The following is a 26902-nucleotide window of genomic DNA, read 5'->3' as shown; positions in this document are numbered from 1 at the left end:
CCCAGGTACAGTACACAACTGGGTAGCAGTGTGGCTTGACTGTATATCACTTTCGTACGACCCATCCTTCGAATTGTGTGTCGATGCCATCGATGTCACCAGTCCGAGGTGCAGCCTAAGCAGAAGCCGCATAATGGCAAGTATGTCCTGGCTTTCCGCGTGGACTACGCCTTCTGTCCGCCTGGTACTGTGATGCAGGCTCTGGGACTGGGTCCTCTGGCTGCTGTCTGAAAATCCCCCTTTCTCCCCTACGCCGACTATAGCTTATGACTCTATTGACTACTTTGACTGCGAACATCGCCGTCGTCGGCCGTCGGGCCGTCGCCAAACAACTTCTTTCTTCGTTCAGAAGAGGCCCAGCCCCTTCTTCTTAATGGGATGTCAGGACGTGTTTGTTTGTTCTTTTGTTTGTCGTGGTCAAGTGCTACAGGCACTAAGTATGAATTGATATATATATCTTACCTCTTCAGAAACTCCGAAAGTATGCGTCAGCCTTTCTAAAGCCTCGATATAGCAATTCTGCTCACTGCCCGCCACGGGGCATACGATAGCCTTGCTCAGATAGCCTCACGTATCTGAATTCATCACATGTTCATATACCCGACAGTTTACATTATCGGATAGAGTTCTATACTTGATGGTTACACAAGAGGAGTAAGGATGGAGATTTGAAATAGCAACGTAGAACGGCTTACGGCTTGCCTCCAGTGTGACCTTCCTACTTTAGCTATATCAGTTGGAGAAACAAAAACAGGCTCCCATGTTCTTGTGGTAGCTGTTAAGGATGTGGGAGGATGTGTATGTGCATTGGATCCAGCTGTCGGCCATGGGAGGCTATCTAAGCGAGGAACCATCAATATGGCTGTAGCAAGTGGTGAGTAGCCTGGCTACCGAGGCATCAGGCCGCCGACAGCAATATCAAAAGTACATCGGGTGGTATGAATACTGGCATCATCCGGAGTTTACCAATCTTAGTAACCACTACAGGTCCCGTTAAATTCATTGTTATTCTCTTTAAACTCAAGCCGCCATCGGATCCCGCTTCTGCGTCGCCGCCCGGATACACCCCAGGAAGTACTCCTTCTCGTCCCCGGTGACCTCGTAGCCGCCCCACCGCCGCGCGAACTCCACCATATCCTCGTGCGTGCACGCCGCCTGGCCCCCCATGCTCTGGATCACCCCGCGCTCCAGCACCATGTACCGGGCCTCGTGGTCCCGCGCCTTGACGGCGAACTCGGCCCACACGAAATGCGCCCCGCCCGGCGCGCTGTTCACCACGAAGTACCCCTCGTGGTAGCCCTGCGTGTTCAGCCACACCAGGTCGTCGGACTGGTTGTACGCCAGGCACCAGTTCGGCAGCGCGGGGCCCGCGGTCTCTTGGCCCGTGCGGTGCCATGAGGCTGCGGAGGGGGCGAATGCGTTCCCTCTGAGATTAAGGTTAGTTGTGGTTGGAAAGGGGGTAGGGATTCTATGAGAGTAGGGTTTGGGTGAAGGGATGATGGGGTCTGGGCGGTGGTGAGGGCAACGTACAGATGTAGTAGATGCCGGTGCCCAGCGGGCCCAGGGCGACCTGGAGTTCGATTTTGTCGTTTTCGTTGAGTTGCGTCATTTTGGCTGACCTCGGTGGGATAAGTGGGTATTTTCTGGCTAGGGTCGAGTAGGGAAATGATAGGAATAATCTGGAATAGTCTTGCGTGGGATGAATGGTTGATGGGGATAGAAAGGGAATCTGCTGCGAGCGAGATAGCGCGGGATAGGCTCGTGATATTTATCACCCTCGCTTACCCCATTATGTCAGATCTCGCAGGACATGTACATGTAGATGTGATGCGTGAACGTCAGTGCTCTTGGCGAGGTTGGAGATCTGGTAGGGATTTGCGGAGGGCAGTTCGTGATCGGCGCTTGTGGCGTTGATCATGTTCAGCTCGTAGCAACCGGGGCGGCTGATAGTTCCGAGTACCTGCCAATGGCGCAGATTTAGAGTTACTGTGTAGTGTTCGAAGGAAGGTTACTAACTGGAACCCTTGTCGTCATGAGTGGGGCCTTTGTTCCGCTTGGGACGACAGCTGTCCCCCGAGGAGATTCTTCCCATCCACACAAACATCATGCATGTATTCTTCAACTGGCAGGTCAACAGATCGACAGCTGCCAGGTGAGTTTCTAGTGTTGTAAGTGGCTGAGAGCGATGGCCCCGTTCGCCGAACGATATTAAACAAGCCCGCGGGTATGGTACTGCCGATCGCCCCCCACTTAGGGCGGGGATGCGAGCCGACGTGGTGTTTGTTTACGTCACAATCAGTCCCCGGGCTCAGCTGTACAGTTTTGCTACTCAACGCTTGATCTCATATCGTGCAGATCATGTTGTCAAGGTTGGTGTTTGATACTCACATTGAATCCAAGAGAGCAAGAATATATGTAACAGCACGAGGCATGGGGATGCTCACTCAAGCCCGACCACAACATCAACCCGCACTCATCCGTCAAATGAGCATGATGCACACAACCAGTATTGAACAGTTCACGAACTACCTAGCACTGTATAGTGTATAGCCCTTCTCAGAAAAGATCTGAGACACAACTTCCGTATCATGCGTGCGCAACTTATCTTGGAAGTCCGCCTTCACCACACAACGGTTCTCGCCGCTACAGATAGCAGCCATGAGGCCCGCGCCTCTCCAGACGGAGATTTCGCCAGTCTCAGGCTCGACGAACCTAACTCCTTCAGCCACATCCCTGCTCATACCGGCAGTCATATGCTGCCTTAGACCAACCGACTCTTCCGGGTGCCTCATGTTTTCGGGCTAGAGAGTTAAGCCAACCGTGAGTGAGGTGATCAAGAAACCCATACTGGTATACATACCACGACGATATTGCCAAGCAAGACTTGCTTAACACCCGGATCAAAAGCACCATTGACGAGCACATCATGAGTAGCTCTCGTCAAAGAGGATGGCACCGAGGTCGAAGATCCCGCAACCACCCCGTCGACCACAGCGACAGGATAGGGCGACGAAGTCTCAAAGTTGACGGCGACCGCGGTCGTACGATTTGCGGCCTGCGCAAGCAATAACGCATCGGGCACGAACTCCAGCGCCGGAATGTGGAATATCTCGAACATCATCTGCGCCAGGTCGACTTGGGCTTGGCAGCTGGCTGTCGTGGGCGATATCGCGAGCAGGATGGGGTGGTGCGCCGGTGCGACCTGCAGGGCTTTGTACACGTATTGGAGGATCGCGGCCAGGCCCCCCGGTCAGATTTCGAGGATGGGGGGTCTGTGTTGGGTGGCGTTGTTTCAGTTAGGCCCTCCTTCCTTTTTGCCGGGGGGGGCTTTTCTCCCCAACTCAGGTTGGGATGGTGGGTGATTACAGTCCGCAGTCTTCGTTCACTGTTTATTGAAGGTAAGTGTACGTAGCATGGAAGATCAAGATCTTAAGGAGACGTACATATCACACGAGGGGCATCGTCACTGGCAAATCCAGCGTAGGTTCTACGCCGTTTGTGGTCAAATTGATATGCTTCGCTCTATCGGAATCGCAAGGGAATGTGATATGTAAGGAGAGCGTAGCATACCCGACTTCAATAATAATTGGTTGGGTTTGTCTGAATCGCAGGTTAGTAACAGTCCAGGTTCTGACCAGATGGTGAGAAATCACACAGGAGACCATGGTTGCAAGTTTGAATCCCGTGGTACGAATATGGAAGAAGCATCAAAGTCTTTTAGTACTGAGTAGGTACGTTGCCGAGCAGCAGATGCGGCGAATGGCTGCTTATTTATCTATATTGGACTATGTTTGGATTGTCGGTGAATGATTTCTGCCTTGTGGCGACAGTGCACTAGCCGGCTAGCCACGGTAGAATCAAAGATCTGATGAAACCCTATTCTTCTTGTTCTGGCGTCTGATCTTCGCTTGCCACGTGGGGATGAGCCCGCTGGTGCCGCTACTGATCTTACAATTAGTCGTCGGGCGTCAGAAGGATGGTGTGGTGCGGCTGAGGACTTCAGCTCGGGTCTTAGGATCGGTGGGTCATATGCGGCTGGAGCAGATATCACTTGCGTGGTGGGAGCGGGAAAGATTGTTCTATTTACCACACAATTCTATTTGCTTGGGATTGATTGATTTCTGAATCGGTGCTTGAGACTATCCAACGCATATAAGGGCCCGGAACGGGCTCACCATAAATAATATCTTCCAGGTTGATCCGACATATCACCTTCAGGTTACAGCCGACTCGCAGTGGAGATATACATTTCCACCCGGCCGGAAACACATTAGCAATTAGCGGTACAGGTGAAACAGAAGAGAAAAAAATGAAAGAGATATATCTGGTACCCGCATTGCACTCCTCTGACCAAAGAGAACTAGGACTAGAAGCAAAAACATACAACAGAAGGGATTCGCTGGTGGTCACCCACCCAACTACTAACCTCCCGGCGTGTGGCTTAAGTACGGCTGAGCGGACGGGAAGCCCTGTTTTCCACACCCTGTGGTCGTATGTGCTTCTTGTCTGTGTGAAGCAAATAATAATGTCCATTCTGCAATAAAGGTAAGAGGACAGGGATACCCGAAAGCCGATCACTTTCTGCTCAGCTAGGTTTTTAGCCTACGCATAGCCACCCGAAAGGGACCGTAAGACTTGGGAAATGGAAGATTGGAACGGTGTAGCGTAGTACTGCGTCTGGTTGTTTCTAGTCTACCTCTCTACGAGACATCACTTCCCCAGAGGGGCAATTGATGCCCTCTTGGATCTCTTGCAAAGAAAGCTATATTCCGAGGTAGTAGTTTGGGAACAGTGTTGCATTTTGGGATGGTATCTATCCCGAGCGTCTGCAAATCTGGACTCAGGGATAGCGATATACCCGAAGTAATACCCGGCGTTTGCACCTAGCGGTCGGTAGTGGTGTATCATCCAGGTAGAGCACCACACTGGGCTGGAATAGACCGTACATACTCGTTACCCTAGTGATCGTTCGTCGTCATCGGCAACTCCGACAGCCCCCCAAAGTCAAACAGACCCTGTCGGCAATCCCGGGCACGTGATGGCATGGCCCCAGAAAAAGGGGCTGGCTGGATTGTTTGGAGGAATTTCCCCGCAGCCAAGCAAGAAATGTCTCAGAGCATAATTCAAGCTTATCTTTGTTTGCAAATTACTACCAGGTATACTACATACAATCATGCATCATCTGCCGTTCTGAATGACTATTCTTCCCTTCGGCCACCTCGCTCCTTAAGCCGGCATCAAGTTTCCCTAAACCACCGACATCCCACCATACTAAGATCAATCCCAGACGCCAACCCTTTTCTTGCTGTCACAGCTACCCGACCAAAACACGCAGCGACTGACCCCCCCCCCTCCCTCCTTTCCCGAGCAGCATGCTCATTTCTTCGTCTTTGATCCCCATAAGCGCAGCAGATCCGAACATGCAGCCATACTACTAAACCGACCAGGCAAGGGCTGCCCCAGTCTCGCCGACCGGTGCTCCGGTAGCTGCAGCTGGTTGAGCCACGCCGCCAACCCCACCTCCGCCTGCGTCGCGTCGTATGCCAAAGCCACCGCTGCACTGACCCGACGGGACAGCTTCTTCCCGCTGACTGCACGCATTCCATCCTCGATGCGCAGCACGTGTCCGCGGTATGCCATGTCCTTCATCTCCAGCGATCGCAGCCCGGGGAGGTCGTCGCGGATGCCGTCGCAGAACTGGCGCCAGAGATCGTTGACGGCGTCGTAGAAGGGGTTCGAGCGGGTGGGGAGGTCGATGCGGTCGATGAGGCTGACGCTCACGAGCGAGAGGGTCTGCAGGGTCGGCGCGGCGGTGCGGAGGAAGGCCCGGAAACTGGGCTGCGTGACTTCAATCCAGTGGAGGGAGAGTGTGCACAGGCGCGTGAAGTGGATGTGGTGCGATAATTGTGTGAAGTGGTCGGCGGGCAGCTCGTCTTTCGTGCTCCATTGGGAGACTTTGAGGGTGGTAAGGGTCGGGGCGGCGGCGAGAAGGAGGCGCAGGAGCGGGGACTCGGTCGTGTCGGAGTGGGGGTCTGCGTATTGGAGGCATAGATCGAGTGTTTGAAGGGCTTGGAGATGGGGTTGGAGGGTTGTGTAGTGGGTGTCCGTTAAGGTGAGTTGTTCGGGGGGAATCCCGCAGTGCTCGCCTTCGCTGCAGGTGCGCAGTTGTTGGATCTGCGCGGTGGAGGTCGGGATGGCTTGCAGCAGGGCGGAGAAGACGGGCGCCCGGATGCTGCGATTCTCTTCACTCCATAGGTAGTCTGGGCTTCTTTCCCAGTTGTGAGGGATGTGTGGGTTAGCAAATGGGTGGTGATTGAGTCTGCGGCGTAAGGCCATACGGCCAAGACAGGGCGGGTGTTTGTGTCCCGCTGCGGAGGGAGGGTAGGTTTCTAGGCCGACGGTGGAGAGATTCGTGAGTTGCTTCATGCAGGTCGCGAGCGTGTGAGGGAGTGAGTCGGCTTGGATGAGTTTGAGGTGGGCTTTCACCGCGGATTGATACGTTTCGTAGTCGCTTCGCAGGTTGTCGATCGCCCATCGTACCAGCTCAGTGATAGAACTGTGTGTGCCGTGCGCCACTGGGGGCTGGTCGAAGTACCCCGCAGCCATGAGCTTGGCCTGCACGAAAGTATCGTAGTCAACATCGTAGTGGCCTCGAAACACCTCGGGAACCAGCCAGAGCTCCTGCACGTGCGCTCGAAATACCTCGTGGGTGGCGATGGCTTCGAGTTCTCGAAGCCCGTCAGATGTTATGAGGACACTGATGCGCTTGACATGACGGCTCACAAACGTCGCCAGCGATTTCGAATATAGCACCCGACATGACAGGCGGAGAGCACACCAGTCAGGAAGACCCAGATAGAACCATACAGCATCCAGGATCTCATTAGGAAGGTCAACGAGTGACATTTTGGGTGAGTCTCTCAGACACTTTCGGTGACCTGAAGAGAAGTGGAGAAGAAGGTGAAGTATGCAAGGGGGCAGGCGCCAACCGCCGTTCTTATTTGCTTTTTCAATTTACTCACCCCTCACCTGATTGACAGGGGAGGGGGTAAAGAAGGGGCCAAAAGGGCACATGAGCCACAGGAGCCTCATCGCGTGGGATTTCCCCAATTTAACAGTGAATATCATACTTGAGCCACCGGCCCGGCTAATGTAGCCCTGTCCATGAGGTGATCCTCCACGATCCACCGCTGACGCTTACGTAGCCTTCCCCCCACTTCCACACGTGCGAAAAGACCCCGTATGGACTGATTTAAAGTTCTCTTACATATTCCAGACAGAATCAGCTAGAGACCCCAGAAATCCCATTTCCGGACTAATTTCCGCAGACGAAGCTAACCCCCAAAGTAATATAAGGTAAGCCTTTCCGACGAGGCTGCAGGCTATAGTCCCCACCGCGTATAGCTCTTAGCGCCGTTGATCGCATTCATTTTGGGTAATTCGCTCGTCTAATTAATCTACTTATGTTGATGCTGCACTATGACCGCCGCGGAATCGGAAGGTCTTTAGGTTTTCCTCCAGCTTAAATCTGCGTAGCTTGCACAGTTTCGACTCAACAGTCCGACCGTCGGCATGATAATCCCATTCCCTGAAGCTTGAGGTCTAGCTCCTGGCTAGCATGCAGTACCACATCTGCGATCCCGGAGAAAGCGACAATCCACAAAAAGGACGTCGTTGGCTGGGTTGGAGTTGATGGCGTGATTTCCCTGGGGGCCATTCAGAAAGAAGAGTGTTAAGGGTCAGATGTGCTAACTCGGATGCTTCCCGAAAAGGGGCTTCTAGGAGAAATATCTTTATAGGCGTTGTAGAAGGCGGCCAGAATATGTCTGTGCAAGGGGAGTTTTTTTTTCCCCTGGTTGGCCGCGCCTCCACTCCGCCCGCTCGGATATGGCCCCGGGCCAGTGGGACTCCTCCTTTACCATGCTGCCCTAATCTTCTTGTGAGAGCTGGGCGAATCGAAACAGAGAAGCATATGGATATGTCTCGACTAGCTTTTCGACTATAGAGTTCTCACTCACGCAAAGCACCATGGCTGATACTTGCACACTCTGCATTTGCTGCATATTGAGGTGGAGGAGATTTCCGACCTCCCCAAAATGGATCCATGATGGCTGATGGCGGTTGCCCTACTGGGGATAGCGAGCAACTCACAGCAGTCTAATAATTGTGAGTCATTCTTTTGGAGATTCATGTCAAGAACATCAACTAAGTTTGATAGCCTCAGTATGGAGTCAAGAGGGTCTGTGAAATGTCCTACTCAGCTCATGGGGCTAGCCAACGTTACAGAGCATATGTATTGCTTATACGACCAAAACCTATATAAATCCCGTGATCGACCAGTTCCACCCCCCAAAACTCCTGCTATCCCAAGAATGTTCAAAAAGTTCAACAGCTGAAAGTTCAAAGTCCAATGCCTTCTGCGCAAAACAACGGTCGCGGGGCTCTCGACGCAGCGTTTGGTTGGGAGTTCATCCCGCGACAACACACCCAAAGGAAATTATCCTGAGCCTGAGGCAGAATCTTTGTATTCCCCTTGCCCCTCCTCTTTCACATGATAGTAGCGTGTATACTAAGCATCATCGGCCTCAGCCTTCCGCTCCGCTTGCACTTTAGCCCAAAGCAACTGCGCCCCCGGGTGGTTCTGCTGGGCCATATACCCGATTGCTTCCTCATGCTGCTGGAGGGCCAACAATTCATAGGAACCCTTTCCTCCCAGACTCCACTCGGGCAACTTCTCTCCATTGAGGGTGTAGAAATAATTCTCCCCCACCAATTGGCGGCTGTACTGCTCCCGTGTCAGGCCCATGGGCAAGTAGTCCTTCTTGTGCTGCACGCGGTAGTTCACGACCGGGTGGATGTAGGCGCAGGTGGCACCGAGGACTCCTGTCTTCTTTTTCTCGTCGCGGTACATGTTGACACTGGGCGCGCGCGGCTTCTTGCCATTGGGGATATACATGTTGGAGAAGCTGTCGGGCATGTTGCCCAATCCCCAGGTATAGTGGCGCGTGTCGGTGCACGGGGCCGGGGTGAGGGGATGCATGACGGCGGACCCAAGCCACCTCGCCCCGCGACCCAGGTACTCCCCCCAGGACTCGGTCTTGGCCATCTCCTTCTGCTTCTCCAGGGCCGCATTCAAGGTCGCGATCGTCGCCTGCCGGTCCGTGTAATGATCCTGGATGGTCTTTTCGCGGATGCCCACAAACGGCGCGATCTGGTCCAGCATCCAGGCGAACACGATGTTCGACATCTCCTCCATGTCGCCGAAATTAATCAACGTGTCGCTCGAGCCGCCGCCGATGTTGATGTGGTAGCCGGGGAACCACACCTGCGTGAGCTGCGGCGTGCCCAGATTGAGATTGTCGTCGCTGACCACCAGGTCGCGTCGGGCTTCCCAGACTGCTTTGCTGGCTAGGTTGATTTCCTTGGCCAGCTGATCCAGGGTCTCGTAGTCCGTCGGATACAGCTGGCCGTGCTTCTCCGCCTTCTTGACCAAGGCTCTTCTGGAAGCTCCGGCCTTGTCCAAGATAGCCTTCTTCTCGTCGACTTCCTTGGCAAGTCTCGCTCGGACTTCCGGGAGTGAAGCGTCGGGATAACCCGAGGGTAAGCACCAGACCTCGGGGTAAAAGGCCTTGCGGTACTCATCGAGGGCCAGCGCCTGGAATGCATGCTTGATATGCCGCGAGAGGGTCACATTGTGCCATCCGGGGGGGTCCTTCCACCACATCAGGTTCGCAGGCAGCTGGACCCCCGCCACCTCAGGGATCCCCAGCGCCTGGACGGTGTCATATACGGCCACGACCTCCACCCCCCGCGAATCCGTCTGCGCCCAGCGCTCATTAGGATGCATCTCCCATGCCAACCCGGTGGCGGTACCGGGATGCTTCCGGTGCTGCTCGCAGGCCTTCCCGTCCACGAATTGGAAGTAGTCGTCGCTGTTGTAGAAGACCCCCTTCCGCTTCAGGTTCTTGTACTGCTTCCACAGGTCCGGGAAGCGGTGCAGCTTGTGCGGCTCGCAGATGCCGGCGTCGGCGATGAGTCCGGCGACCGCGCGGGCCGTGTACGCGCCGCGCGAGAAGCCAAAGCACAGGATCTTGTCGCCGCGGTTCCAGTTCATCGAGATGAAGTTGTAGGCCTCGACGATGTTGCCGTCCAGCCCGTCGCCCACGGCACCCTCCAGCATCTTGCTGACGGCCAGCGAGGTGGTGCCCACCCCGGAGTCGTACCAGACCACCTGCTGCCAGTCCTGGCCGTCGATGTGGGCGACGGGCTTGATGGCCCGGCACAGGCGCGTGATGTTGGAGGGGGAGTTCTGCTGCCCGGACACGGCCGTCTGCCATGTCCCGTCGAAGCAGAGGATGATCCGCTTGGGAGCGTATGCGGAAGACGTAGTCCGAGCCATCCTGCTGGTTAAAATGTGAAAATCAAAACTCGGTGATAGATTAGCACACTCACTCGGGAACCCTCTAGCAGACTTATACTCCTGATGGTGAGTGATGGTGGGATTTACCCCTGAGAAAACCCGGTCGGCAGGATTGCCCTAGTTTGGTGTCTTCGTATACTCAGCTGGCGGCCATCCGCCATGCTACCAGGGTCTAGCCCTCTCCACATCTTCTTCAGCTGCCCCCAACCCTGCCAACCACAGATAACAAGGGTCCCACTTTCTTTCAGCTCCGAGCTGGGTCTTGACGGGCGATCCGACCGCGTGGCGAGTGCAGGGTTCTGGCCGCGGCGGATCGGCTATTTTTGCCCGCGTGCTTTGGCACGGGCCGGCGCCTGATGCGGGCTTAGCGAACTATCGATCTGTCACTTGAGCTGATGGGTAGGAGTGTCGCCACTGTCTCGTAAAACTGTGTTATGCATATTGGAGATGTATTCATGTATGCATTGTGGCATTGTGTGTGTGGTGTGAGACCTCCAGTTTCGATGTGGCTGACTCTGCCATCTGACTCGTGTGACCGGGGGTAGCAATGGTTTCTTGCCTCAGCGCATTTTCTCCGAGGCTATGCCTCGTATCTTGCTTACAGACGTGTCTGTTTACTGCACAGGTCAGCCATCTACATCTTAATCGACATGAGATGACCTACGGTTTTCAAGCACGGACGCCACACATACCACCGACGTCTGGGATTGTGCGGAAACAGCACTGACTAGGCTTTCCACAAGAGCATCAACGATAAAATCCTCATACAGCTCAAAAGGCTTGTGGGCATACATAGATCACCGAGTCGCTGGTCGGGACATTTGGCGTCGTCTTCACTTTCTTCATTCCAGATACAGTAGAAGGCAAGACTAAGCATATTTCCTGCTCCGTGCGGTCAGATGCACCGGCCCGATCCTGGGATCTATCCGAGTCCAAGGGGACAGGCTCGCAGTCTAATTCATCTACTTGGCTTACTTAGAACTTTTGGGATCATAAAATAGAGAGATTTCGCTGCGGATGTGGGAGGTTGACAATGTACTTTGATAGAGGCTTGTGTAAGCTACACCACAGAAAGACTTATTATAGTCTAGAATGACCGCAAGAGTTGGAGGGCGAAGGGCGCCCACTCGGGTTTGTTGCCTTATTGCCTTAATGCCATAATGTCATGGTGCCAGGACTACGCACATAATTCAAGATATGGGTACTGTGCTCACCACTTAGGGCCCTTTCAGATGGAGAATGTTGTCAAGGGGCGATTTCATCGATTAGATGGCGAAGAGACATCAAAAATGAAAAACATACAACAGAAGGGATTCGCTGGTGGTCACCCACCCAACTACTAACCTCCCGGCGTGTGGCTTGAGTACGGCTGAGCGGACGGGAAGCCCTATTTTCCACACCCTGTGGTCGTATGTGCTGAACATGACCTCGCAGTAAGCTATAATGTAATTGATTAGATGCTGACTTGGGGGTTTGTTTCCATGTGGGAATGATGTGTAGTGTACAGTCAACTCTCGCTATAAGGTCCAGTTGAGACCGCCACCTTAGTTTCTTATACCTAGGACTTCTTTTTATCAAGCGCGGTGTAAATGGATAAGGTCGAACAGTGCGAGCATTAAATAGGTCCGATATGTCGTGGAATCCTTGACAGCAAAGTTCGGTATAACAGGAGCTGACTGTAGCTGAGGGCGGACTTGTCGCCGAGATGGCGAGCCGGGGCTCGGATTTGTTCCGACCAGTTGATCCCGTATTTAGACATAGCTGTCTTTGGTTGTTGTCGTCTAAGGGAGCGTGGTTGGCTGCTTCAATGATCTGGATATTGTTGTTCACCGTATAAAATTGTTCCTTTGGCTTTCAAATTGCTATGATTTAGGATGCGAGAAGGTGTTCGAGGACGGATCTGTGGTGATGTGGCAGAAGGTATACCCGGTGACTGCTGGATGCGCTCACTCGACTGACACCTACTAGTCAGCTCATCATGGCAAATAGCAACGTGGAGACCTTGGTAAGATAGATGATGTCTCTTTATGGCTGCATCGTACCCAGCAACTGAACCCTGTCACAGTTGCCTGCATTCAACTGAGGATGGTGTGGGGGAGGACCGAACCTCGGAGTTAGCGCCGGATAAGCAAAGCCGGGGTAGGGCGACGCTTATTCACTTCCCCGCGCGGCTGAAGTCTTTTCTCCATCTTTTAATTTCACCTCCGCCGTCTTCGCAGAGAAGTCAGTCTGAGAGAACTCCTTGTCTCTTTCACACCGGACAGGTCGTTTGTACCTTCCACCATGTCGACACAGACCGAAACGATGACTGACTCGAGGGAGCTTGAATTCCGGGACGCTCCCCCCGAACTGCCTCGAGACAAGGATCTAAGAGTGTACGTGTGCGCCCTTCGTGACAACACATGAGATGCCACGAGGTGATGCCATCCTTCTTTTGGGTGCTGGGCTTACAAGGACTGCTCCCGCAGACAGCAACTCCTGGTCATCGGAGCCGGGTTCACCATCATGCTAACGACCAACGCCCTCATCTTCTCCGCCGGAGTCTACCAGGCGCTCTACGAGGAAATGGCCAGCGAGCCGGACAACCCCTTCACAGGCGCATCGTCCGCGCTGATCGGGCTCATCGGCACCCTGGCCATCGGGCTGATGTCCATGACCGGGCCCTTCGTCATGATGTGGATCAAGCTCTACCAACCACAAGCCGTGGTCGCCGTCGCGGGCGTCATCTTCGGGGTCACCTACATCCTGGCGAGCGTGAGCCGCACCCTGTGGCAATTCGCGCTCACGCAGGGCGTGCTGGTCGGCATCAGCGTGTCCATGTCATACATCCCGGCGACCACGACCGCACCGACGTGGTTCAACGAACGCCGCAGCCTGGCGATGGGGATCGTCATCTCCGGCAGCGCAGTCGGGGGCATGATCTGGCCGTCCATCCTGACCGCCATGATCAACCACATGGGCTTCCGCAACGCGCTCCGCGTGTCCGGCGCCATCTGCGCCCTGGCCATCATCCTCGTCTCGCCCGCCGTGCAATGGGAACCCAACTTCAACCAGCAGATCCTCGCCGAACGCCAGGCCCTGCTTCAGCGCGCCGGCAGCGGCTCTCCCTACCGCGCGCTCCTCCAGCCCCCGCTCATCAACTGGCGCCTGACCCTCACCAAGAAATTCCTCCTCAAAGCCGCAGGCTGCATGCTGCAGTCCGCCGCCTACTCGACCCCCCTCATCTACTACGCCGCCTTCGGCCGCGCGCTGGGCTACTCCGCCAGCACGGCCGCGAACTTCATCACCATCAGCAACGCGTCCAACGCCGTCGCGCGCGTCGCACTGGGCTACGCGGCCGACCAGTACGGGCGCATGAACCTGCTCTTCGGGACCACCTTCCTCAGCGCCGTCGCCGTCGCCGCCTTCTGGGTGCCCGCCACGGTCGCGGGCGCCACCGCCGCCGGGAAGGCGCTGTTCATCGTGTTCACGGTGCTGTACGGCGCGTTCGCGAGCGCCTACATCGCGCTGTTCCCGGCCTCGCTGATGGAGTTGTTTGGCAAGAAGGACTTCACCAGCGTCAATGGCGCCCTGTATCTGGTGCGCGGGCTGGGCGCGCTGCTGGGCACCCCGCTGACGGGGCTGTTGATCCCGCAGAGCCGCGCGCTGGCGGCGCCCGAGGTGTACGAGCGGGCCGCGCTCGTGGTGATGGCGCTGCTATTTCCGGCCAGCTTTTGTATTCTGGGGGTGCGGTTGGAGATGACGGCGGGGAAGGATTGGAGGTGGAAGGTTTGATTCGGGGGGTGGGGGTTGGATGTTGGTTTGTTCTCTGGTGTCGTGTAGCTTGCTTTCTAGGTACGATGGACTGTATAGTAGGTACTCTTTTGACTGGGGAGTCGTGCATGCGGATATCCATTCATCGAGAACTATGACACAACCAAATACTTAAGGCAACTGGGTCCGTCCGCAACCAACCTTCCTTACCCTGACCCATTAATCGAGTCCAGGAAGACACCCCACAGTGCCACACTCCGAAGATAACTGATCAATGTTCACCGAAGCCTCAAGAGAAATTCAATTAAATCGAGTGATCAGAATGGATGTACTCAGTATCTTCAGGACTTTTACTTGGGGGGAACCGGACGGGTGGAAGTCGCTGGTCCCGTTGTGGTTTAGTTTCCGTCGTGCAGCAGCGGCCCAGGCAGATCGGAGACTAGACTCGTTTGGGAAGGCATATGCAACGCCCGCGGCCCGCGGCCCTGGAACTGCTGGCTGGCAGACGGCGAGAAGGCGGTGGCCCGGAGGGGGGCGGGGTTCTGGCATGCGGGCGAGCTCATTTCGCTTTGATTTGGTCCGCGACAAGCAAACCTTAGATTGTGAGAAAGTTATCTGCGTGCTTCCTTGATATATACCCTTGATTATCTGCTTGACAGAGAAATTTGATTAGGAGAAGTGGAAGTACAACTCGCAAGAGACATACTACGAAGCACAAAAGTAGAAAGATAAGCAATGAAATACAATTCCCACATTAAAAATACTCTATATAGTCATTATCGCATAATTACCGTCCAAACCTCCGAAGTCTAGGGAGTCTCCTCGACGTTGTAGACGAGCTTCTCGCCGCTGACCTTATCCTGCTTCAGCAGCTCCAACCCCTCCATGACCCCCTCCAGCCCGCGGGCGCCGACCTTGGGCCGGTGGACCTTGATCTTGCCCTCGGCCAGCAGCTGGGTGGCGGTCTCCCAGAAGCGGGCGGCGAACTCGCGGTCCTCGGGCTTGGCGGGCATGGGGGTCTCGCCGAAGGTGAAGTCCTCGCCAACGGCGGTGTAGGCCAGGGTCCAGCGGTCGTTGACGTTTTGGCGCTCGATGCCCACGGCCAGGAGGGCGGTGTACTCGCCGCCCTCGGTGGAGAGGGCCTCGTCGCAGAACTTGGCGCTGGCCTCGACGGAGATCGTGTCCAGCACCAGGCGGAGCTTGTTATCGGTGTACTGGCGGATCTCGGCGGGGGTGTTGGGGTTCTTGTAGTCGAAGGCGGCGTCGGCGCCCAGCTGCTTCACCAGGTCAAAGTTGTGCGGCGAGCAGGTGGTCAGCACCTTGTAGCCGGAGAGCTTGGCGAACTGGATGGCCAGGGCGCCGGTGGCGGTGGATCCGCCGTAGATGAGGAGGGGTTCCGGGGTGGTTGTGGGTGCGGTGGGCGGCGCCAGCTTCAGGCTCTGGTACAGCGCCTGGCCGACGGTCGTGATGCCCACGCCCAGCGTGGCGGCCTCCTGGAAGCTCAGGTTGGAGGGGATCTTGGTCGACAGGTCCGCCTTGGCCACGATGTACTCGGCGAAGGCCCCGTCCTCGGGCTCCACGGCGTTGGCCCCGTGCACGAACCCGCACACCCGGTCGCCCTTCTGGAACTTGCCCTGCACGTTCTTGCCGACTTCCTCGACGATTCCGGCGTAGTCGCAGCCGACCAGCACGCCCACGGGCGCCAGGAAGGCGATGTGCTTCCAGTCGGTCGGGTTCAGGGCCACGCTGACCGTCTTGACCAGGATGTAGTCGTCGCGGAGGGTGGGGATGGCTCGGTCGCGGACCAGGCTGGCCTGCTTGGGGGAGCTGACCACGATGGCTTTCTGGGTGGACATGGCGGCGGTGGTGGTGATTGTGGATGGGTTTGTGCTGTGGTGGGATTAACTGTTAAAGGTGGATGGATGGTGGGAGAATTGTTCTGTCTGACTCTAGCAGGGGTTGGATGGTTTATATAGCAGATGAAGGTTTAAGAAGCTTGCAGCTACTCCCATACCTGGGAAAGGAGGAAATGCTTACAAATGGCGTCAATGAGGCCATTGAAACTCTCAGATGACAAATCGACTTCGATTTTCTTCTGGTGATCTCATCTGGGCCGCTGCTTTGCAGCATTTCCGTGTGTGTCGACAGGACCCACTTTCTGCAGCGAATCCTCGCGGTGTGAGTTTTCTAGAGGAACCGAGGGAGGCCGCAGCTGCACGGAGTTTCTGCAGAGCTCTGCAGACCCGTTGAATCGACGCAGCGGAAACTAGACCTATTTCGCTCGCCAAGCTACAAACTCAATTGCTGGTCAACCACAATTTGAATCGGCTTGATTGACATTTGGGTCTGGTACAGTGCTTCATGGCCATGGTGATACTTTCTTGCCAGTTGGAGTTCCAACCTTGGGGGTGTGCGTGTTTACTCATCCTCGGAGGAATGCGCTAATCACCGCTTGGAATGCTGTCTCGCAGGGTTTTCAAGGTGTAGAAAGTATGATTTGTTATCACGGGTTGATAATCAATTCCTGACCGTACTCGCTGGGATACCGAGCTGCCGGTTAAAATTAAGTTTGATTCCTAAGATTAGTGAACGCCATGCACCTAAATTGTAGCCTGGTCTTGGCACCGGTAGATTGCCCGACGGACCCGGCCGGACATGGGTATGTGTTGTATGCTGTGGGTTGGATTCTACTCGACACCTCCACATAGCGTTTATGACTCGTGGTGCGGTGCATTAATGAAATAATGGTGAAATTGCAGAGGGTCTTCTGGGAGCAATTGCTTGCAGTGTGGGAAGGGGTATGCATTAGGAGAATTGGCAAAAAGTGATGACCAGACTGGGGCTCGATCCCAGGACCTTATCGGTGTTAACGATACGTGATAACCAACTACACCATCCGGCCAATTGATGATAAGGAGGTTAATTCTATGTTGGATCAGCTTGGACAGATCTTAGACAGTACAGCATACTTCACTAGAGTCCCACGCTAACTTGCAAGTTATCCAGCAGCACAGGGTGGCTCTTCCGTAAACATTGGGGGTAAGGATAGGTCGGCTTTTGTCTGAGAGCTTGGCCGGTGCTCACATACTTGAAACTGACCTACGGCCTGTCTAGAACTAGGATTGGAGAAAGTTGGAGCACTCCAAATTATTCCTACGGGCGTGGTAGGAGACTAACGCGGGACTTTCTTGGGGGTGACAGCAATTGATCCTACTTTGGGCTGCACTCTTTATGGTCGTATCTGTTATGTGGCTTGGGTATCGGGGATGCGGCTTCGTCCAATGCTTTGGAAGTCGGGGAGTTCTGCCAATTGCTAGTGGTTCTAGTGGATGTATCGAAGCCGATATATTTAATGGGCACGAACCACAAGTTGTCACACTCCTGGCATTATCCAGCTCAAAACAGGCGAAATTGATACATAAGAATATTGCACAACAGTCTCTATCTGTACAAACAAGTAGACGCAGGACCTTGACCTCACATTCTAGTTGATATATCCTACGAAAGTGTGGTGAAGTTATTGATTAAAAAAAGAGGACCGGAAGTATTTTGCTTTGTTTCCTCTCTACCAGATTATTAAAGATCATAATGTCATACAAAAAGGCCTAAAATAACAAACTGGCCGGATGGTGTAGTTGGTTATCACGTATCGTTAACACCGATAAGGTCCTGGGATCGAGCCCCAGTCTGGTCATTCTTTTTGTCCACATCCCTGGACGGTATCGTTTTTGTCATTCTCTGTTGCATACTAGCTGCAAGTACACAAATTTGGTCACCTCCCGAGATATACGAAATGTTTTTTTTTTTCGCAAGTCAACCCCAGAAGTTCGCCCCAATCGCATCCTCCGCACATCAAAGACAACCACCTCCCTATCCATCTAAAACACCAGACTTAGTCCCCAACTGCCCATCCTCCTTCATTATGCTGATTCACTTTCCGCTCTTCGCCGGTCTAACCCAGAAACTAGGGCCTGGGAGGGCTGGCAAGTCCACTGAGTGCAGCTGCACGATGCAAGTACCACTGCATCTCCAGTAGCCGAAAGGAAGGCAGTGGAAGCTTCTTCGGGTCCTTAGTACGCAAGCAAACGATATCACCAGACCTCACCATCGTGTTGGACCATCGACCCTTGAATTCCAGCCAGTTATTGCTGGCTCGGTCGATATCCGGGGGCGAGACCAACGGAACCTCCGCGGAATACGTCTGACCAGGGAGCCGGTAGATCTGGACGGTCAATGATCTGCAATCCTGGCTCAGCTCGAGCGGCTTTAGAGCAAAGCCTAGATTGGCCCAAGCCGTACCCACATCCAGACACATGAGAATCCCGTTCTCGAGTCCATCTGTGCACCCGCAACTAATCGCCGCTTGTCTCCAAAATGCCACCCTAGGCCCCGACCAGAATATCCCTATAATGTCCCACAGCATGCCCGATTCCTCTGCCTGCCCAGGTGCCTCCAGCCGACACGGGAAAGCGTTGCCCGAACAGCGGATTCCACCATCTTCCCGGGTGACCACACAGGATCCGTCTCGCTCCTCGCACTGTGCCTGTGGTCAGATTCTCATCATCCGCGAGACATTACCGGAAAAAGCAACACCCACCGGATCCCGCAAGCCATCACCTCCATCATCCCATGTCTCGGATACACTGTCCCTCCCTGGTGAAAGGAAAGTTAGCCAGAAAGCTGAGGCTGGGTATATATTCTCTCGCCACTCACAGAATTCCAGCGCGTCCTTGAATGTGTCGGCGCCCTGGACAAATAAGAGCCGGAACATTCCAGGGGACTTGTTGCACTCCTCCGACAAAGCTCGGAGAGCTTCAACATCAGCCAGCCAGAGCAGGGCCCGTACGCTTGGATTAACCTTGGCGATGCATAGGCCTGAGCCGATCTGTGAGATGATTTCCGCTCTCCTCGGATCGTCGAACTCGGGTACTAGGCTGCACATGGCTGAGCTCGACGCCGCCATCTCCAAGCTCGGGGCTGTGGTATTTGGTTGCTCCATGCGGAGAGCGCTGGAGTGTCTGAAGGTGGATGCGTTGCACCTCTGTAGCGATTATGAGAGGATAGAAAGATTCCAAGAAAATTAGAAAGAGGGTAGAAGATCAGAGTATTGTTCTTAATGAGATGTAGGTTTCTCGGAGTTCTGGATGGGATAGTAGGGTGACGGGATAGGAGTTGAGCAACGTGGATAGAAGAGAGAAGGAAGAGTAAGAACAGGGTGGGAGTACACGCGGAATAGGACAATGAGGTGGTGATGAACAGGAGATAAGGCAGGATAATGTGGTATAAGAAGGAATCCAGATCCTTCAACTGATTTGTGGTGTGACGTGAGGCCAATAGGGGCCGTGATCAGTTGTGTTTACAGAGCCCCATGCACCTCAATGCTTCCTCGCCCATCATCACAGTTCATGAACTCTTCCGAAAGAAAAGAAAAGAAATCAGTTGATGATGGCATCATACCACGGGAAGCTGAGAGAACAGAGACAGATGAAGTGGGACTGATATATGTGTGCTTGATTGCGGGTTTCGTCAGCGAGAGATCAAAGCTTCACATGTCACCTCGACAATCAGAACCCCTTCGACTGGTCCAAGTTTTTGGGACTACGAAGTACTGCCTTGCCATAGCTAGGTACTACAGCTTAGTCAGACACAACTTAATGCCGCCCTGTTAAGCATAGATTGGTATCTCATGGTTGACACCATCGCGTCGCTACATTCTGTCGAGTATCCGTGTAGGGCAGAGAGTGTGGTAATGTGAGGATTACATGGCAACATAAAACAAGACACAAAGATTGAGACATTGCATGATCTTTGGCTTAGTTTTATCTTTTAAGACAGCTCAGAAGTGATGCCGAAAACGGAGAATGGTAAGGTTACCTAGTAGTTCAAACATGGTTCTTTGACCTGCTGCTCACTCTTACGTCTAGATCTCTTTTTGCCGAAGGGAGAAGTGTTCCGTATGCTTTGAACCATAAATACAAAGTTCAAGCAACATTATATAAGTGGCCGGATGGTGTAGTTGGTTATCACGTATCGTTAACACCGATAAGGTCCTGGGATCGAGCCCCAGTCTGGTCATTGCTTTTTGTATTTTTGCTTGCCGAGCAGTCCAATCCTCTCAAATCCATCATGTACTCGCAAACATAACGATGAGGCTATTTGGGTCATAGTCTCATTTTTGCTACTAGCTCGAGCCAGTCGGGATGAAATCCGAGCGTCAGGAATGTGTTGCGAAACCTTATTGCGGCTTGACCTAGTGTGTAAGCTGTCACTGCCGAACAATGCTTTACCCTAAGCCAAGCTGACGGCAGAATGTTTTTAGTCACGATGAGCCACTCAATCATGCCGTTCCCAAGGAGTTTAAAAAGTAAGCCCAGTCAAGAAAGTCAATTTCATTACAACGCAGAGTGGCACTGATGCATGGCAAGATCCAAGTGACTTGTAATAAGTGCATGACCATGGCCAGGCATTTGTAGGGGATAGAAGGACGACCTTTTTTATGTGCTGATAACCCGAGGTAAATGAGGAAGTCACATCTGAGAACTCATCAATCCACTGAACGTTGCACCTGTTTCCATATCAAGTTCGTCTCAAACAAGCAATTCTTCATTCCACCGTGCGTCTGCCTCGCTATTAGCATCATCCTCACCCGGAAGCTATGCTTTATTCCGGTTCTCCCTTGTCCCACAGTGCTAACTTTCAGATGCACATCACACTATGACCCAGTATGTATCTCGCAATGGACTTCGGTAACTGCAATGACTCATGAGACTTCTCTCGTATGGTACAATGGAATGATAGGTACTCCAGGGTCTGTGAGGATATTTCTTCACCAGTTCAAGTTTCACCTGTTGTAATTCGTAGGTCACGAACTACAACTCAATTGATTTCTCCTTTGTCAAGACTTGGCACCCTTCTGCCCAGTTTCAACTTACTTGACCCTTTTTTACGCCCAGCCAATCCCACTCGAATTTCGAGTATTGTCAACTGGAGAAAGCGTCGAGGGTAAGTTTGCTTTGCCTCACACGGTCTCAGTTGCCCTGTCACTCTCCCTTGTCGAATCAGATGGTCTTTAATGATTGTTCTTAATATCCAAGGAAGCTCAAAAGCAGATACCTCATGTTCTATCACACTGATTGCTGCTATTGCCACGCACCAGATACACCCAGAGGCGAGTTCTCAGAATTGAAGACATGCACGATTATGCCTAGCCAGGTCCAGGGCCATCTAAAATGTCTTGCTTCGCGGAGCCAACGGCCTTCGCCAGGACTAAATGGATTAAGCACATCTCTGCAATACGCAGCACGGTTTGTCCCAAAAGAGTTCCGCATGTCAATAACCCTACCACGACGGATATTGTTTACAGTGAGTCGACCAGACCTCCTATTTGCGCAATTGTATAGCATCCAAGCGGATGATTCGGTATATACGAAGTACGCAGCACAACACCTGTCTTGACAGTTAAACCATCTGGGGCGTCAATCCACATTCTTATCGGCAACATACATATTTGCAAGAAACCCGATGGTAGTACGCAGAAATCTGTTCAAGATTCAAAGCCTGGTAACTTCTGTGAGCTAGATCGATGGCAATGAAGAGTGAGCGATAATTACCAAGTCACGACAGTTTAGTGCCGCTTGCAATACTGCTTGAAGCTGACCAGAAGAACATAGTGTTAATATAAAGCACAAAAATCACAGTTGGCCGGATGGTGTAGTTGGTTATCACGTATCGTTAACACCGATAAGGTCCTGGGATCGAGCCCCAGTCTGGTCATCTTTTTGCCACCGATATCTTTTGCATGATTTATCGACGACGACTCATCGTGGAATCCAAGGGGTTCGCAAAAACTCTCTGCCCCTTTGCCAAATGGTTCCTGGGCACTGATTTTGCTGGGCTTCTGGAGTTTCTTACGCCCTTCCATGGGCTGCGGGATACCCCACGTTCTGGCGGTTAATGTAGATGGTTCGCCAACAACGCCGACGCAACCAGAGCTTTCAGCACCATGGGCAGCATGTTATTGCCTTATCAATCTGAGCTTGGTAAAGGTCAATCACCCTGGTCGTTGTGCCCTGTCGCAATCTGGTATTGGGCAACGCACCTAGTCCACGAGAGTGCATGAGAAATGTAAACCGACTAAGCCTGGAGATGCCGAGTCAAGAAAACAGCTTCTACAGCCAATGTCTATATCCCAATGAAAGAACAGTGAATTTAGCTCCTGCTCCGACATCCAGACCCAGGCATATTCCGACGGGCTTGAGTTACTCAGACTGCCACTCATTGAACGTCAGCTCTAATGTCCCCCACCAACTGGGATTCTACGTGTCCTCCGAGAGACGTTAATTGTTGAACGAGCCGAATTGTCCCGACCCATGTTTCATGAGTTGATTTCTCGTAAAAAGTACTCGCAGACCCCGGCTTGGGTGATTGGCGATGCCGTTCGCAGACCTAGCCCTAACTTGACCGAGACAATGAGTCCAGCGCCGAATCTCTCCTCATACAAAAACCATGAACTGTACCGAGCCAAGATAATAAATTCCAGCGAATTTAAGGTAGTAAGGTCATATGGTCATAGCCATGTCAAGGGAGAGATTGTGGTCTTGAAGCAGCAAAAAGCAAAAAAGAAATGACCAGACTGGGGCTCGATCCCAGGACCTTATCGGTGTTAACGATACGTGATAACCAACTACACCATCCGGCCAATTGATGAAATAAGCCCAAATCTTTGGTTTCAGGAGCCTGTGATAATGACACAGTGATCAAAGCTCCTCACTCAAGCCTCTTCTAAACGAGGGAACGACATTGTAAATATAGCATAACATCGCAGGCTTCTGTATAATGCCCACTTAAACTCAGCGTCACCCGAGCGTCTTCTCTCTGTCAGCCCTCTCTCCCATAGCCCATTCCTACCCCCCCAGCGTAGACAAGACAAGCCATTCCAGTCTTAAACATCCTCCTCGCCTAGAACCGTCGTGACCGCAACACCATCCTAAATCCAGTCAGCATGACATTCAATGCTCCCCTTAAACCCAAGGCAAGGGAAAGAGAAGCCACATACCCTGCCAAACTGCGTCTCAAACTCCCGCACAACAGTCTGATAAACCAGCCCAGGCCTAGGTCTCAACCCCGTCGTCTCCCACCCCTTCTCCCCCTTCCGCGACTCCAACAACCTCCTCTTCTCCTCACACCCAGCCGTCACCCACTCCAAATACTGCGGTGCCCCCGGCATCACCACATTATCCGCGACCACCACCGACTTCTCCGGCACCAGCACACCCAGCCCCTCCATCAACCACAGATCCGGCAGGTACAGCTTCTGCCAATGATCCACAAACACCAACTCCGCCGCTTGCACCTCCCCATCCGCCACCAACTCTCTGAGGCTGGACGCCGCCGACCCCACAATTACCCGCACCACATCCTTCAGACCCGCCAGATCGATCAGCTGGTTCGCGACCGCCGCCATCTCCGGGTTCTGCTCCAGACTGAGGTACCGGGTGCCGCCGGCGGCGCGGAGCGTCGCCCCGAACAGGATCGCGGAGTAGCCCACGTACCCACCGAGTTCGATCATGACCTGGGGCTTGTGGGCGACGATCAGGTCCCGGATGTAGGCGCCCTTGGCGGCGCCGATGTTCATGAGCGGGTTGTGCGTGTGGCTGTAGGCGTCGATCGCGGCCAGGATGGCGGTCGGGTTGTTGCGCAGGGTGGGGAGGTCCGGGTGCGCGTAGATGTAGTGGAGGAGGTCGACTTCGCGGCCATCCTTGCTCCTCGGGGCGGAGGTTGAGGTTAGTGTTTGCGGTTAGGATTGTTGGCGGGGTGGACTTACGAGAGCGTGGGATAGAGGCTTTGGGGCGTGGGGCTTGGACATTGTGTACTGCGGTGTAGGGTTGCGTTGAAGTATGCGATGAATGTTAAGAGGTGTGCGTAAGGGAAACGATGCTTGGAGGTGATTGTGTAGGCTTGAGACTGAGGTTGCAAGGTTTCCCGTTGAGCTGTGCGAGTCTTTTATGTCATGGTGCTTGGGGTTCTTTGTACCCAGGCAGCCGTTGGCGATTCGGCCATGTCATGGAGTTTACCCCTTCTTTGTCCTGTCTCCGGACAGAAACTCGGGCTTAACACGGATGACGTAGCTTTGATGATGATAACCCGACTATCTTGTGTGGTTGTGTTGCTTTTCTGGGATTAAGCCTAAATGCACCACGGAGATAAAACACGGTGGATGGCTCGGAGCCGAGGATTCGGAGCCCGGATCGCGGGGTAGAAGCCGATCGACCTGCCAAGCTACAAGGCTGAGCTCAATCCATGGCTTCCTTAAAGGTACGCACATAGGCTTTAGTCATGCCCAGAGTCGCTCTTGAAACCTGATTTAATTGCTCTGCTCCCGTGCTGATTTGACGGACACTGTTCTCTTTGAGCTGACTTGTGCTGACTTGTGCTCTCATGATGAGATCGACATGTGTAGCATTGAAATTTGGATCTTATTGCTTTCAACCCATGCGCTCCAAAATTCTTTTTCACTCCTTTGTTCTTCAACAATTGGTATTCAGGCAATGACACCCACGCATCAAGTTAGGGGTGAAAGCCTTCGTGTTTCTTGGTGCAACTTGCTCAGTGATCTAGCTAGCGACTTGGGATGGCACTGCAGAGAGTACCGATTTCAGAAAGGGCTGCTGGAAATGGATCTTGAAGTAGGTCACACACTGCGCAAAAAGCGACAAAGTAAGAGATATGACATCCCCTCTAGTTGCAGCTTGATTATACTCAACGCTAAGACCTTGCTGACCCTTAGGCGAGTAGATCCGCACTGCGACTCTGCCCATTACCCGAAGAGGATTTGACCTACAACATGCTCCTGAGGCCCGGAACCTTTACCATCAATACTGTACTGCACCCCAACAAGAGAGCGCGCCAGAATATCTGCTCTTGTTGAGGCCTCCGCAGTTCGAATCGGCAGTGAGTGACCATTCGACACGCCAAACCAGCTCCCACTTGGGGCTCGAAGAAGGCATTGACGACAATCTCTCACACAAAAATACAAGGCTGAGCAAACTAGACAGGAGGTACTCCTAGATCGTTAATAATACTGAACCTGGAGCTCCGGTCGCATATGGCTGGTGGCAATTCACGAAGGCAAGACCGAGGCCGAGTGGGCGACCACATTTGCCCACAGGGTTAGGGCCCGATGGAATGAAAAAAGCCTGGCGGATGCGACTAGTAGTGCTCGAGACCTGAAGCGAGTCAAGCTTCTGAACACTTGGGAGGTATTAAGATCTGTACCTCGCCCAGTGGAATCCCGATCCGTTGCCCATCTAGGCGGGTAGTTCGGTTTTGAGAATTTTGGCGAAGGTATATGTGCAGCCAGCACTTTTAAGTCAAGGCATCTGAGGTGCCTTGGTGCGGAGGACGATCGAGCAACGCGATCGGCTGGAGCGTCAGGCTTGTAGGAGAGGTCCGCAGACTGGTACGGTCCGGAAGCCGTGGGAAAGTCTGAAGGGGAAAATCAATTCCTCTGTGTTCCTCGTCCGATCTGCTGAAGAAAAGTAAGGCAGGATGCCTCGAGGTCCAGAGTACCCAAATCTTAGTCCATCACGGTTGCTCCTTGGTCATTACGTTGCGGGTGGGTATCTCGGCTACAGGTAAGAGAAGTCTGATTCTACGTGGCAAGCCCGCAGGACTAAGAATGTTAGCCTGTTCATCTGATAGATCACGCCATCTGGGGGTGGGATTGTATGTCTTCTTAATCATTCTCGTCGCATGCACGACCGACAAGGGAGATCGAGAATCGCTGCAATGCTGCACCTTTCGAGCACATATCCTCAGCAGAACTGGTGCCGCTAACTCAAGGAAAAAAAAACAATCAGTAAAAGCAGAAATGTCACATTTGGTCAAGATAAGGAGGCCAGCACTGTGATCGAAGAGTGCGTGGCAGATTCCAGTTAGCAAGACCAAAGACCAATCGGAGAAGGGTTCGGACGCCCGGTGGTGGAGGGGAAGTGGCGCCTGGTTGCTGAGGCGGTCATTTGCCATCGCTCAGGCACCCACATTTCCTCTTCCATCTTCCCGTCCCGACAGCCAGTTTTCTCCCTCCCACCAACTACGCTCCAGAATGTCGATAAGCTCGATGGCCCCACAAAGCTTGACTGACGCCAGTACTCAATTGAATTGGTGACTGCCACCTTGGACGACATCCCACTTTCACCATCCACACACCCTCCTAGTCGATACTGCCGAGCCGATCGGATAGCAGAGTACCACCAATTGCACCATGCATTTCCCTCAGCAACACCGCGAGGACTTGGATGGCCCACTGAACTTTTCCAAGAGACAGACTCATGCGGTTCTTTCACAGTAGTCTTTGATGGACATATAGACGAATGCTTCACATTGGCGGATTGATTGCGGGGACGCCTCTCTTATCGCGAGATTTGACCCACCCTGCTAATTATTGTCATCCAGCTAACGCCCAATCACCATGCATGCAGTCGCCCCTCTCATTCCGCTTGCAATACATATTCCATGCTCAGCCGACCACATAGGCCCCCATTGCGCATGCAGGTGCCATATTTCGTCTTGCGGGCAGGACATGCTCATTGGACGCCTGTGTGTTGACGGGGCAAAGTTGGTCAACCGAAAACACTCGTCCTATCACAGCAGAGCTTTCACCATATCATCCTAAGAAGCTCCGGGAAGGATTAACGCTTTCATGCTAATGCAGATGCGTTATCAGGCACT

At 53.3% G+C, this 26902-nt stretch overlaps 8 protein-coding genes and 5 non-coding genes across 13 annotated transcripts; 4 read left to right on the top strand and 9 right to left on the bottom strand.

Annotated features, from left to right (window-relative positions):
* Window positions 1-848: 848 nt before the first annotated feature.
* ASPACDRAFT_1885052 (uncharacterized protein) lies at window positions 849-1730 on the bottom strand. The gene is made up of 2 exons (XM_020198387.1): window positions 1531-1730; window positions 849-1426 (listed from the first exon to the last, which is right to left on the bottom strand). Exon 2 carries the CDS (start codon window positions 1394-1396, stop codon window positions 899-901), a length of 498 nt encoding a protein of 165 aa, XP_020059834.1. The 5' UTR covers window positions 1397-1426; window positions 1531-1730; the 3' UTR covers window positions 849-898.
* A 795-nt stretch (window positions 1731-2525) lies between these two features.
* ASPACDRAFT_56897 (uncharacterized protein) lies at window positions 2526-3118 on the bottom strand (the record flags this gene model as incomplete). The annotated part of the gene is made up of 2 exons (XM_020203189.1): window positions 2526-2801; window positions 2861-3118. The coding sequence occupies 2 exons, from the start codon at window positions 3116-3118 to the stop codon at window positions 2526-2528; spliced, it is 534 nt and encodes a 177-aa protein (XP_020059833.1).
* Window positions 3119-5376: 2258 nt separating this feature from the next.
* Window positions 5377-6906, bottom strand: ASPACDRAFT_56896 (uncharacterized protein; the record flags this gene model as incomplete). The annotated part of the gene is made up of 1 exon (XM_020203188.1): window positions 5377-6906. The coding sequence occupies one exon, from the start codon at window positions 6904-6906 to the stop codon at window positions 5377-5379; it is 1530 nt and encodes a 509-aa protein (XP_020059832.1).
* Window positions 6907-8569: 1663 nt separating this feature from the next.
* On the bottom strand, window positions 8570-10399 carry ASPACDRAFT_56895 (T6SS phospholipase effector Tle1-like catalytic domain-containing protein; the record flags this gene model as incomplete). The annotated part of the gene is made up of 1 exon (XM_020203187.1): window positions 8570-10399. One exon carries the CDS (start codon window positions 10397-10399, stop codon window positions 8570-8572), a length of 1830 nt encoding a protein of 609 aa, XP_020059831.1.
* A 2304-nt stretch (window positions 10400-12703) lies between these two features.
* ASPACDRAFT_39109 (uncharacterized protein) lies at window positions 12704-14194 on the top strand (the record flags this gene model as incomplete). Its single annotated transcript, XM_020200544.1, has 2 exons — window positions 12704-12795; window positions 12889-14194. 2 exons carry the CDS (start codon window positions 12704-12706, stop codon window positions 14192-14194), a joined length of 1398 nt encoding a protein of 465 aa, XP_020059830.1.
* A 788-nt stretch (window positions 14195-14982) lies between these two features.
* ASPACDRAFT_39108 (zinc-binding alcohol dehydrogenase family protein) lies at window positions 14983-16029 on the bottom strand (the record flags this gene model as incomplete). The annotated part of the gene is made up of 1 exon (XM_020200543.1): window positions 14983-16029. One exon carries the CDS (start codon window positions 16027-16029, stop codon window positions 14983-14985), a length of 1047 nt encoding a protein of 348 aa, XP_020059829.1.
* Window positions 16030-17001: 972 nt separating this feature from the next.
* ASPACDRAFT_t44 lies at window positions 17002-17075 on the bottom strand. Its single transcript has one exon. It is a non-coding gene; the product is annotated as a tRNA-Val (tRNA).
* Window positions 17076-17793: 718 nt separating this feature from the next.
* ASPACDRAFT_t63 lies at window positions 17794-17867 on the top strand. The gene has a single exon. It is a non-coding gene; the product is annotated as a tRNA-Val (tRNA).
* A 266-nt stretch (window positions 17868-18133) lies between these two features.
* Window positions 18134-19115, bottom strand: ASPACDRAFT_1885050 (uncharacterized protein; the record flags this gene model as incomplete). The annotated part of the gene is made up of 3 exons (XM_020198386.1): window positions 18134-18710; window positions 18771-18826; window positions 18887-19115. The coding sequence occupies 3 exons, from the start codon at window positions 19113-19115 to the stop codon at window positions 18138-18140; spliced, it is 858 nt and encodes a 285-aa protein (XP_020059828.1). The 3' UTR covers window positions 18134-18137.
* Window positions 19116-20174: 1059 nt separating this feature from the next.
* Window positions 20175-20248, top strand: ASPACDRAFT_t64. The gene has a single exon. It is a non-coding gene; the product is annotated as a tRNA-Val (tRNA).
* A 1624-nt stretch (window positions 20249-21872) lies between these two features.
* On the top strand, window positions 21873-21946 carry ASPACDRAFT_t65. The gene has a single exon. It is a non-coding gene; the product is annotated as a tRNA-Val (tRNA).
* Window positions 21947-22797: 851 nt separating this feature from the next.
* ASPACDRAFT_t43 lies at window positions 22798-22871 on the bottom strand. The gene has a single exon. It is a non-coding gene; the product is annotated as a tRNA-Val (tRNA).
* A 52-nt stretch (window positions 22872-22923) lies between these two features.
* Window positions 22924-24423, bottom strand: ASPACDRAFT_111280 (O-methyltransferase). The gene is made up of 3 exons (XM_020195534.1): window positions 23997-24423; window positions 23229-23930; window positions 22924-23159 (listed from the first exon to the last, which is right to left on the bottom strand). Exons 1-3 carry the CDS (start codon window positions 24036-24038, stop codon window positions 23115-23117), a joined length of 789 nt encoding a protein of 262 aa, XP_020059827.1. The 5' UTR covers window positions 24039-24423; the 3' UTR covers window positions 22924-23114.
* Window positions 24424-26902: the final 2479 nt, after the last annotated feature.

This window comes from Aspergillus aculeatus, assembly GCF_001890905.1.
Source record: "Aspergillus aculeatus ATCC 16872 unplaced genomic scaffold ASPACscaffold_2, whole genome shotgun sequence".
Taxonomy (NCBI): Eukaryota; Fungi; Ascomycota; class Eurotiomycetes; order Eurotiales; family Aspergillaceae; genus Aspergillus; species Aspergillus aculeatus.
Note: the sequence above shows the minus strand (reverse complement) of the source record. Positions and strands in the feature narration are given on the sequence as shown.